At 39.6% G+C, this 12,520-nt stretch overlaps 2 protein-coding genes across 3 annotated transcripts in view; both read left to right on the plus strand.

Annotated features, from left to right (window-relative positions):
• Positions 1 to 3,414, plus strand: part of sfxn5b (sideroflexin 5b) — a 30,836-nt gene extending 27,422 nt beyond the window's left edge. For both annotated transcript variants that reach the window (XM_088343553.1, XM_088343554.1), the window contains 2 exons: positions 795 to 912; positions 2,408 to 3,414. In XM_088343553.1, coding sequence (XP_088199679.1) covers positions 795 to 912; positions 2,408 to 2,485 — 196 coding nt within the window. In that variant the 3' untranslated portion in view covers positions 2,486 to 3,414. The remainder of the gene's footprint in view (positions 1 to 794; positions 913 to 2,407) is intronic.
• A 1,756-nt stretch (positions 3,415 to 5,170) lies between these two features.
• Positions 5,171 to 12,520, plus strand: part of smyd5 (SMYD family member 5) — a 29,987-nt gene continuing 22,637 nt past the window's right edge. Inside the window, exons 1-5 of the mRNA XM_088343556.1 lie at positions 5,171 to 5,266; positions 7,428 to 7,536; positions 7,605 to 7,744; positions 9,894 to 10,015; positions 12,045 to 12,114. Coding sequence (XP_088199682.1) covers positions 5,174 to 5,266; positions 7,428 to 7,536; positions 7,605 to 7,744; positions 9,894 to 10,015; positions 12,045 to 12,114 — 534 coding nt within the window. The 5' untranslated portion in view covers positions 5,171 to 5,173. The remainder of the gene's footprint in view (positions 5,267 to 7,427; positions 7,537 to 7,604; positions 7,745 to 9,893; positions 10,016 to 12,044; positions 12,115 to 12,520) is intronic.

A 12,520-nucleotide genomic window follows, 5' to 3' on the forward strand; every position in this document is an offset into this window, starting at 1 on the left:
TTAACATTTTGGGGGGCTTATTGAGTCGGTTGTAAGATACAGAACATTTTTTGGTGGAAGTACAATGTTGGCAACAAGATTTACTTGATATAATTGGAAATTATTTGAATGCAACACAAACTTTTTCTTCTTTTTTCCGTGTTTTTTTCGACTTTTTTCTAATTCCTTTAAAAAAAAATCTCATTGTGTTTATTTTTTCCGAGCTGTTACTTTTTTCTTTTTGTTCTCTGTTTACTCTTTTCGTACATTTCTTTCTTTTCTTTTTTTCTGGCTTTTTTTCTAAATTTTTCCTTCTTTTTTTTCTCTTCGTTTTGTTTCTTTTTTCTCAGCTTTTCACTACATTTTCATTTTGGTATTTTTTTCTTTTTTGTTCTATTCCCCCCTTCCTTTAAGTCATTTTGTGCATAGTTTTACATAATATTTGGTCATGTTGGGATTAAAGAAGCAAAAATAACCTGAAGAGCCGTTTAGGACTCAAAAGAGCCGGTTCCTTTTAGTGAGCCGAGCCGAAGAAGCCGGTTCTCGACCAACTCTACTAACTTTACTCAACTTCGTTCTACTCTGACTCGACTTCAAAATACCGCATTTAGGACACAACGTCAGGAACCCGTGTATTTTTACCTTCATGCACTGTAACTTTGACTTAAGTCGCTTCTTAATTAGTAATTTTAAGCCCTCATTTTTGTGCGCTGGCTAGATTTTCTTGTGCGCTGAGAATGTGCGAGCAGCTTAGAGGGAACAATGCTTGACTCACGTTCTTTTTTCCCTTTTTTTTTACCGATAAACCTTCACAGGCTGCCCTTCCTGCAGAGGAACCGCAGACTGATGCTGCCCATCCACAGCCTCGTTTGCCTGCTGACGTTTGGCCTGTCGCTGCCTGTGGCCATCAGCCTCTTCCCGCAAATGTCACAGGTAATTTCAAGTCGTATATATATTTGTATAGGCCTTAACATCCCCTGATCTGAAACCCACATGCGGGCATGGGAAATCTCAACCCCCGCATGTGGAAGATAAGAAACCTTAAGAAGGGGCCACACGAGAGGTAATCCCCTTCCAGGATGACCAGGCTGCAATAGATGTTGCATCTGTCTCCTTCTCTTTCCCTCTCCTTTTCCCTTTTTCTTTTTCTCCTGTTTTCCTTCTTTCTTTTTCTCTCTTTTTCATTCTCCTTTTTTATCTTTCTCTCTCTTTCTCCCCTTTTTTTCGCTTTCCCTCTCTCTGTCTCTCGCTCTCTTTGTTTCACACTCTCTTTTTCTTTCTATATTTATCTCTTTTTCTCTCTGTCTCTTTCTCTTTATCTCCTCATCCTTTTTTCTCCTTTCCTTCTCACATTCTGCCCCATTTCTCTTTTTCCTCTTTCTCTTTTGTCTTTTCTGTTTCCTTCTCTCTTTCACCATCTCTCTCTCTCTTTTGTATCTCTTATTTCAACTCTTTTTTCTTTCGTTTTCCTTCACACTCTCTCTATCTCCCTTTCTTTCTGTCTGCCTCTCATTCTCACAATCTTGCTCTCTCTATGTCTATCTCACTCTTTCTCTCTTCATCTCTCCTGTCTCTCTTCCTTTACTCTCTCTATATCGTTCTCTCTTTTTCCTTGTCTGTCTATCTTTCTCTCATTTACCCCCTCTTCTATATCTTTTTCTCACTCTCTTTCTCTCTCTCTATTTTATCTCTTATCTTAACTCTTTTTTTCTATATTTTTCCTTCACTCTTTCCCTACCTCCCTTTCTTTCTCCCTGCCTCTCTTTCTCATGCTCATGCTCTTGCTCTCACTCTTTCTTTCTCTATTCTCCCTTTCTTCCTCTCTTTCTATTTCAATTTCTTTATTCCCTTTCTCTGTAACGTTCTGTCTTTCTCCCTCTCTGTCTATCTTTCTCTATCTCTTCCCTCCGCGCCTCTATCTTTTTCTCACTTTCTTTCTGGATATCTCTCTTTTTTATTTCTTTATTTTTGTCTTTCTTTTATCTCATTTTTTCCCTCTATCTTTATCCTGCCCATTCTTTATTTGCCTTTCTCGCTCTCTCTCGCTCTCTCTCTCTCTTTCTCTATCTTTCTCTCTCGTTCTCTCTCTTTCTCTCTCTTTCTCCCTCTCTCTCTCTCTCTCTCTCTCTCTTTCAGTCTCTCTCTACTTGACGAGTTTGACATCTCTGACTTAGATGACTTTGGGAGCACAGGAGCAAACCAATTAGTTTGTAATTATCGAGCGCGGTCCTGGAACGGATTCAGCTCGTATGACGAAGCACCACCGTAATATACGATCGTATGATCGGGTTTGGGAGTCAAGGTCGCGGCGTCTCGTCCCCTAAATCAAAACCTGTCCGGCGCCCTCCCTTCTACCTCTCTTTTTAATTAGAATCTCACCTTGCAGCCATTTTAGTGAGTGTGTGTTTCGTTTCCGTCCTCCTCGCAGATCGAGGTGTCTCGCCTGGAGCCCGAGATCGCCATGGCAACAGATTGCAAGATGGTGACCTACAACAAGGGTTTATGATTGGTTCGACAGGACGATATGGTTGAATGAGAAGTCAATCCTTTTTTCTTTCTATAGAGATGCAATCTCGTGAAATTTACTTTAATTGAAGTCATGATAAAAATAGGCCACCCAAAAATAGCCTGGATGGTGCGTTAATAGTCTGGACATGCAATACCGCTACTGGCCACAAGAGGGCTTTAAAACCTGCATTTCTAATATCTTCACACTATAAATACAAACAATAACTAAACCGCTGTTATAGTTTTTTTTATATTACATTTTTAAATTCAAAATGAAATGTATTGTTTTAATGCAAATTCTTATATATATTATATTGTTTTATAGAAGAATAATTTGTTTATTTTGTTTATGAACAGGCTCACACCCACTAAAGGTGACGATCCTGATAATAAATCTCGAAGCAATAAAAAGTATAAAAAATGAAATCAAACAAGTATTACTTATGCGAATTTATAGCAAGTAGGGAAATATTCATGTTGCCACAGCACGGTGCTTAACATTTTTATGTATTTGGAGTTTTACTTGACTACTACACGTTTATTAATTTGTACTTCCCGATAGTTTTTAATTTATTTTGATATACTTGAATAATACTGAATTTAATATATTGCAATAAAAAGAAACATGTTTTTATTTGTATCTTTTTGTAAAATTGCATTGTTGCACCCTAACTGCAATATTACTGCAATAAAAATGTACTTTACTACAGATCTAATATATTGATGTATTGTTCAAAATTGTTTTGAGACACTACCACGTAACCTCAAATTATTGTATGGTTTGCATACTTAACAATTCATTTTGCACACAATTTTGTATTGTTTGAATAACACTAAAATGTGTTTTTGCGATATTTGTATAATTTACACACAATAAGTTCACTTGTAAAAAAGTGCATGATAAATACGAAATAAATACACTTAATACATTTTGATGTGATTTGTGTCATTTTTTTTAAACGAGGAAACACATCCTTTTTCTTCCTCCTCGTGTTCGTTTATATCCAGGTCTTGAGACAATCGGTTTGTCAAAATGAAAGCTGGAGAAACAACTAGTACCTTATTACCGAATATTCTGGGCACATGTGAGGTATAAAACAATGGCTTACCAACGTTCTTATGCCAACAAGAAAGTCCATAAGCTTAATCCAAACCTAAACTTTGAGGAAAAAATGAATCTTAAAGTACAGGGGTGGTGGAAATTTCCACTGGACAAAAAAACTCTTTGTTCAAACTGGTTCTTGTCATGATTTGCTCATTGCCCTCCCCTGTGTCCGCTCGTTTGGCTCAAGCTGCTCCTCGTTTCAGGATTGGTTCCCCTCCTATTTAAACTCCATGCTTCCAGTCAATCCTTGTCGGTCCGTCAACAAACCTCCGCACTTGCAAGGCAAGCATTTTGACTCTGGCTCCCGTTCTGTTCCCAACCCATCCTGTATCGAACACTGATTCAAGCCCTGTTATTCTGTCTGCGGTATCAATCCCGTCTCACCCGTCCTGTCCAGTATCCTGCTCGGTATCGATCCCGTCTGTCCTGTATCCCGTATCGATCCCTGCTCCAACACCACACCAAACATATTGAATGTCAAAGTTCTTAGCGTGGTTGAGATACAGTATAGAATGTTTACCCACAAACTAGGAGGAGGAAGCGGATTTCTTCTTCGGGGTGGATGCTGGGTGACCTCTCACAGCGCCACACGCCGGTAGTGGCGGAAAGAAGCACTACAGTAATGTCCTGTACTCGGAAAAAGGTGCACACAATACAAAATCTAACTTACAGCAATGTCCGGATATTTTTCAACCTCCCGAAAAAAATGTTCGTATTTACCGTTGTTCGTAACTCGAATGATCGTAAGTAGGGGAGCGTCTGTATTATTAATGAAGCAGTTACGTAATTATAACCAAATAAAGAGGAAATAAATGAAGAAACATGCAATCATGACTATATATCGGCAGTGACAGACACATTCCAATATTAAAATAATGACTAGTGGTTCCTGGTGTTTGAATTTATTACAATAGCATCTAATTAGATTTGTAATTCATTAAAATCACCCCATATTTCCTTTGTACTTTTTTATGTACAGCTTACACAGAAATGTGAATAAAAACATTATTTTGTTTTATTGTTGGGACCAATCCAAGACAAGTCAAAAAAAGTTTAAATAAACATAATTTATGGGGATTTTTTTTTCGGGTTTTGACAACAAAATGGTGGGCCATTTTAACCCGAGGTAACAGGAGATGTTAAATGTTAGAATTTAAACTCTGCTTAATGATCCAATGGCTCAGTAGCCTAGATGGTAAGGCGCCCGCTTTGAGACTGGGAGGTTCGGGTTCGCGCCCCGGCCGAGTCATTCCTAAGACTTAAAAAGTGGTCGGCGGCGCCCTCTGTTGGCTGCGGCTGCATCGGCTCGCTACAACGGGTCAGGTGCAATCGACATTTCGTTCTGTGTACATTGTTACACAGAATGACAATACAAGGAAATTATTATTATTATTTTAATAACAATTCATTTCTAAATGTTTGTTGTTGTTGTACTTGGTGGAAAAAAAAATCAACTACTTATCGAAAACTTTATCTTTATATTCTTCACATTTTAGTTTGGGGTCGCTAGAGAGCACAGTAGAATTTAGACGGGCGCATATGCTTCTGCGCATGCGCGTAAGGTCATAGGTCGTTGCCAAGATGGCGGCGCCCGAAGATAACATGTTTTCCTTCTGTGTGGATCCTGCAAAAGTTGCCGGCTGCGTGGAAGTGCGCTTTATTGACAACGTCAAGGTTGGTGTCTTGACTCTTTTAAGATTTCTGGTCTTTCAAATGCAGAATAATCGCAAAAAGTCAGCTTTTGTAAGGTAGAAAGAAGTGTTCGCTTCAAACGTGATCTGCGTGTATCTTTACCTTCGGAAAATAGAAAAACAATGAGTGCGAATTGTGTTTTCCCCCCTAACAAAATATTACAATTATTCGGTTCGATCGTCATAAGCAGCAGACAATCACCGCTGCATGAAAAACGTCGCATATTTTTTTTAAATATTGTGTTTTTGACACATGCATTCTTATATATAACACATGTTTAATGTATAGATTTTAATATCTGCACGGAATGCATTATAATACATACGAACAATTGAACAGAAAATTATCGTTCGCTTATCCTACTACGGCTTCTTGATCCTAAAGATGAGGTGCATTGTTTGAGGTGTCCTTAAAAGTTGAAAGAATATTTTCTCAAGTGTGTGTTAACAGTTCCCGACTGAGTTCAAGGAGCCCTTACATATTTTTTCCACTGTGCCTTTCTGCATTTCTCTAATTTTTAACAAAGCTGTTGGGGGAAGCACACATTTGGTAAGATGAATGGAGGGACAAGGGTGAGAGGTGGTGACTTCATGCTTGTCCAGGCATTTTTTTAGTTGTTGTCTATATTTCTTAGTGTAATGTGAAAACAGTGAATGTAAGAAAAGGCCTGTTTCAAATACATCACAGTCCAAATGCCCATCCAAACCCCAACAAAGATGAAAAAGCGGGTCCAAGAAATGCGTGTACTTGCACGCTCAACATAAGGAGCTTGACAAAGCTGCAATGATGACACAAGCCAGGAAATGGCAGCAGCGGGACAAAAGGTTATAAAATCCATACAGATTCTTTAACAATAATTGTTAATAAATCAACACAGGATGCAGAAATAGTGTAGCAGGAGATACAAGTGTTGCATATTGGTCAGTAAATGTAAATGGTATGCATTTATATTGCGCTTTATCACTTACCCATTCACACACACACTCACATACCGATAGCAGTTTCAGTCATGCAAGGCAAATCTCTGCTTATTGGGGGCATTAGGGATTCAGTGTCTTGCCCAAGGACACTTCGACATAAATCACGGAGGAGCCGATAATCAAACCTGCAACCTCCTGATGCCAAGACGAGCGCTTTGAGCTACTGCTGCCCAGTAAAGATAAACTATACTGGCAAATTCTGTGACTTTGCCCCATCAAACATTATGCTAATTTAAGCAAAGAAAGCAACTGTAGCATACAACATAAAGCACAGTAGTTGTTAAAGCAACACATGTTTACATCATTTATTAAGCATGCACTTCGTTTGCATAGACCGATATATTGAAACGATTGAAAAATATCTCATGCCTAACTGTACCATAATACAGACGCTGCCCTTCGTATAAACGACGATCGTTTGTAGGTTGAATTTGTTCGTAAGTTGCTTCAGTGCTATGTTTTGTATATTTAAGGTTTGTATAGGTATGTTTAAGGCTTGTATAAGTAACCTGTATATTTTTGTACTAAAAAAATAAACATTTTATAAAGCAATATGCTCTATAAAGATAAATAAAGTCAAGTTTAACTTACTTTTGGAAGATGAGCTTCAAGAGTTTCTTATTCCACTTTCATTTCAAATGAAACATCTGGCCTCTCCTTTAAAATTTATACCAACTATATTGAATGGACGCACGAAATATTAAACAACAACAATGTCATAGTTCTTAGCGTGCTGGAGATACAGTATAGAATGTTTATACACGATCTAAAAAGCGGATGAATGGTTAAGTGTGAAGCACATTGTAAAGCGGTTTGGGAGGTCTTCATTGACTTGAAAAGCCCTATATAAATGCAGACCATTTACCATTTCTTCTTCGGGGTGGATGCTGGGTGAGCTCTCACAGTGCCACACACCGGTAGAGGCGGAAAGAAGCGCTGCAGTAATGTCCTGTACTCGGAAAAAGCTGCACACAGTACCAAATCTAACTTACAGCATTGTCCCAATATTTTTCGACATTCCCAAAAAAGTATGTACCGTTTTTCGTAACTAGAATGGTCGTAAGTAGGGGAGCGTCTGTAATGTCCAATCATGCATATGCATAATTCCATTTGAAAGAAAATATATTGTGTAATAATACTTTGCATGTGTGCTTCATCTAAAGGGGAAAGGTCTTTTTGCCAAGAGATGCATCAAGAAGGGAGAGACTATTTTCATAGAGCGTCCGCTGGTCTGTGCCCAGTTTCTGTGGAATGCTTTGTATAAATACAAAGGTAAGAGTGTGATTTTAATATGATTTCAATAACATTTTACTGACATTCAAACTCTGATTTTATGCCAGCATGCGATTACTGTTTACGCGCCCTGGAGACGGCGGAGGAGAACGCCCGAAGACTCTCGGGTAATCCGGCCCTGAGTCTTCCTTTTCCGGAACTCTGTCCTGTCCGACCACAATTCCACCAAGTCTGTCCTCACTGTCAGGTGGGCTCTCCATAGGAAATTCCTATAGACTAGACCACGGGTTGGCACCCCAACATGTTGAAAGAGCTATATTGGACCAAGAATAAGACTCATTTAGAGCTGCAAAAACATTAAAAACTCTATAAAAGCCATATAAAGAAGGCAACTCATATTGTATATACAGTGGAACCTCGGTTCTCGACCATAATCCGTTCCACAACCCTGTTCGAAAACTGATTTGTTCAATCACCGAAATCATTTTTCCCATTAAAAATAATTTGTCGTTTTAATCTGTTCCAACACCCTGAATGTTTACCTTGAATGTTTAACATAAACATAAAGCTGACCCAGGCTAATCGTACGTCCGCGTTTTCGTATTTTTCCGTACGAAAGATTACGCTAACATGAACGTGTAAAAATAAAAAAAATCAGGTGGTTTACAAGTCATTTAGCACCCGGGTCTCCACAACAAGTGGTGAGCGGTTCATTGGAAAGGGGGCTCGGTTCCAACACCCTCAATGTTGGGCTCCGTTCCAACACCCTGAATGTTTAACGTAAACTTAAAGCTAACCCAGGCTAATTGTACGTTCGCGTTATCGTAATCTTATGAATAGGATTTTTTACCTTTGTGGTGGTCAGCAGAAGGCGCTCCTTCATATCTGGCTATTATTTCTTTCTTAAATGCAATAGTTGTACGCACTACTTTTCTTTTTTCACATGTAACAACTTTGCTGCTTGCACTGACTTTCTTCAGAGGTATTATTAGGGGCTAAAAGACCCGTACGCCGCTCAGCATCGCACCCTAGCGTACGCACTCACGCATTACTGGCGTTGGAACTCCGATTTTTTGACCGAACAGCGAAGCAAGAATTTCTCGAAATTTTTGGTTCGAATTGAGAGGCGTTCGAAAACCGAGGTTCCACTGTACTTAAATTTATTGAAAAATGTTAAGAATGTATGTGTCATGTTTGTCCTCCTACAGAAACCATATCTATTTCCATTGTCAAATGGACATTTTTGAAAAGCGCCAGGGAGCCACTAGGGAGTGCCTAAGAGCTACATGCAAACCCTGGAAAACTTGTGCTGTGCTCTGTTCATTGACACACATTTTATTCCGTCAAAGAAAATTCTGTAGTTGGTGCATTGTAGATAGCTCATGGTATTGTATTTGTACAAACATCAAGTATTTGGTCTACAACAGGTATCCCCCTAAGACACGTGTGTCAAACTCTTGGCACGTCATTTGATGTGGGCTGTGAGAAAATACTGCGAGAGGCACAGGAGAAAAATGAGCTGCAGTTTTAAATATGTCCTCTGAATGTCTCAAATGCTGGGCGCCATTCCCAAAGCAACCATAGCTGTATTTCTTTCTCTCTCTCTTTCTCTCTCTGCTTTTCTGTCTCTCTTTTCTTTCTTTCTCTTTCTCTTTGGCTTGCACTCTCCTTTTCTTTTTGTCTTTTTTCTCCCTTTCTCTTCATCTTTTTCTAACATTCTTTCTCTCTTCTTTCCTTGCTCCCCTTGCTCTTTTTCTTTCTATCTTTCACCTTTTCTTATTCCCTTGTGCCTCGTTTCATTGCATATAAACATCCCGGGCTTCTGTTTTCGTCAAGAAAGATGTGATGAAATTCTAAATTGGGCTTAGAACCCTTCCGATTGGCACAGCAATAAATCACAATGGTAAAAAGTGGTGGTTATATTCTTCTGTCGTGGTTATTGATATTTGTTTCAACTTTAATGCTCATTAAAGGCAACATGTCACATGCAAAGGGTCAATACTCTTTCCGGAAGACACGCCGCCCTAAGCTGGCTACGGCAAGACCGGAGGGGGAAAATTGAATACAAAACATGAGCATACCAAATTTCAACCACTAGGTATTTGAGTTACATTGTGGGGGCTTAAAAGTAATGTCATTTTTTTTATTGAAGGTATATATTTGTCATTTCTGTCTTAAAGCTTAGAACCTGGAGACACAGCTTTTATTACAGCAAACATTATTGGCTTTACTTGTTAAAAAAAATAAAAGTTGCACCCTATTAACTGCGGTCTGAAAAGTCCTTGAGGCTTCGCAACTTCTCAGAAGGCCTCAGCAGTCAAGAGCCAAAAGATTATTGCTTTATCTGCCGACGTATCAGGCTGGGAAAAAATCCGAAACTTTGCCCTCACTTGCAGGTGATGTACTGCAGCGCAGAATGCCGGCAAGCGGCGGCGGAGCAATACCACCGGGCTTTGTGTCTCGGCCAGTCCCGAGACGATCCAGAGCACCCCGTCAATAAGCTTAAAGACGCCTGGAGGTAAATGAAATGGTTCCGCTTTGTTCTTTAGCGCAGTGTTATTCCAAATGTTTTTTTGAGCCCAGGCATTTTTGGTTTTTCATGAAAGAATCTCGAGGCGCGCCGTAGGTCGAATATGTTTAAAAAGGAATTCCTGGCTCCAGTTTCATGTTTTTTACAATTAAATGATAATCGATTGACAGTGTAATGTTTTCTTATCATTTCTTGTACTGTGGTTCAGGAATTCTCATCTCATCTCATCAGCCGTACCGCTTATCCTCATTAGGGTCGCGGGGGGGCTGGAGCCCATCCCAGCCATCTCCGGGCAGTGGGCAGGGGACACCCTGAACTGGTTGCCAGCCAATCGCAGGGCACACAGGGACAGACAACTCATTCGCTCATTTACACCTAGGGACAATTTGGACCGGCCAATTCACCTGAAATGCTTGTTTTTGGAATGTGGGAGGAAACCGGAATGCCCGGAGGAAACCCACGCAAGCACGGGGAGAACATACAAACTCCGCACAGGAAGTCTGGAGCTGGATTTGAACCCACGACAGGTTCCCATGACCACTGCGCCGCCGGTTCAGGAAGTAATATTGCTTATTAATTGAGGTTAATAAGTTTGGTGAAATTTTGGATTTTACTTTATTCTTATCTGGTTTTTTTTCTAGAGATACAACAAAATAATAACTCAAATGAGCATACAATTATTTTCCAGAAGAGCAAACAGTTTTTAGCATGATCTGACTTTCAACATTGTAAATAGAATAAGAAAAATCAGCAATATTATCTGCAAGAGATTTACTTTATTTGAGGCTTTTATCATTTTTTTCAGTGCAATTTTAAACATCCATCCATCCGTCATCTGCACCGCTTATCCTCAGTAGGATCGCGGGGGTGCTGGAGCCCATCCCAGCTAACTTCAGGCAGTGGGCAGGGCGCACCCTCAACCGGTTGCCAGCCAGGCACGCATAGACGGACAACTCTTTCACTCATTCCCACCTAGGGACAATTTAGACTGGCCAAATAACCTGACATGCATGTTTTGGGGAATGTGGGGGGAAACCGGAGTGCCCGGAGGAAACCCTGCAAGCACGGGGAGAACATGCAAACTCCGCACCATGGGGCTTCACGCTAACCTCCCAGCTACTCTGCCGCTGCAATTTTAAACAGCTTGATTAAAAATAAATAATGTTTTTTATATGATCAATTTCCCTAAACAATATGAGCAGAAAATTAGCATATAAAAAAGTAAGTTGCTGCCCCCTACTGATATGGGTAGGTGTGACAGTTAAACAGCTGAAAGCAAATAGAGACGCTCCCCTACTTACGACCATTTGACTTCCGTAAAACAGTAGATATGAACATTTCTTTCGGAATGTCGAAAAATATCAGGACATTGCTGTAAGTTAGATTTTGTATTGTGTGCACCTTTTTCCGAGTACTTGACATTACTGTAGTGCTTCTCACCTAACACCCACGCCAAAGAAGAAATCCGGCATCCACTTCTTAGTTTGCATTCAAACATACTAGTATGTATGTAGCTAGGGCACTAAGAACTTTTTTATTGTTTCATATCTCGTGCATCCATTCAATATGGCTGGTGTGAAGTGTAAAGAAGAGGCGAGACGTTTCTTTTGAAATGAAAGTGGAATAAGAAAGCTTGATGCGGTTGACAAAATGGTTGGATCGCTTTTTTTCGGCCACTTTCTTCCGCGTAGGAGGAAGTCGCCTAAGTCTTGAAGCTCACCTTCCAAAACTTTATTTATCTTTATAGAGCATATTATTTTGTTAAATGTTTATTTTTTAGTCCAAAACAATACGGGTTACTTATACAAGCCTTAAACATACAAAATATAGCACTGAAGCAACTTACGAACAAATTCAATTCACAAACGATCGCCTCATTCGTAAGTAGGGCAGCGTCTGTACACTCACAAAATGGCATGCTTTTATGCAAAGATAACATTGAGCAGTATTATGCTGCACACTGGTTGCAAAACACTGTTTTAGCGGATGCTACGATAAAACAACATTTCCTCCGCAGGAGCATGCACTATCCTCCAGAGACGGCCAGCATCATGCTGATGGCTAGAATGGTTGCTACTGTTAAGCAGGTAAAATGACTACCATGTTTGTTATTATTATTGGGCGGTTTTACAGTAATGCCCCATTTGAACCTAGGACTTTTTGTTGGTCTTCTAAATCACGGGTGTCAAACTCATGTTTATTGAGGGTCACATCAGCATAATGGCTGTCTTCAAAGGGCCTGAGGTATCTTCAAAATGTAACTGATGTGAAATAAATGTATTTTCTCTTTCATGTAGCGTTATCCTGCATGTATTCATTATTCAAGTTACAAACAGTACAGTTGCATTGAAAAAAAAAGCCACAATGCATATTATGTGTTATAAATTAAACGCATCAGGGATGCTGCTGGAAATGTGAATTTCCCTTCGGGGATGAACAAAGTATCTATCTATCTATCTATCTATCTATCTATCTATCTATCTACATAAGAAC

Source organism: Urocampus carinirostris, chromosome 9, assembly GCF_059441175.1.
Source record: "Urocampus carinirostris isolate Australia breed hairy pipefish chromosome 9, RoL_Ucar_1.0, whole genome shotgun sequence".
Lineage (NCBI taxonomy): Eukaryota > Metazoa > Chordata > Actinopteri > Syngnathiformes > Syngnathidae > Urocampus > Urocampus carinirostris.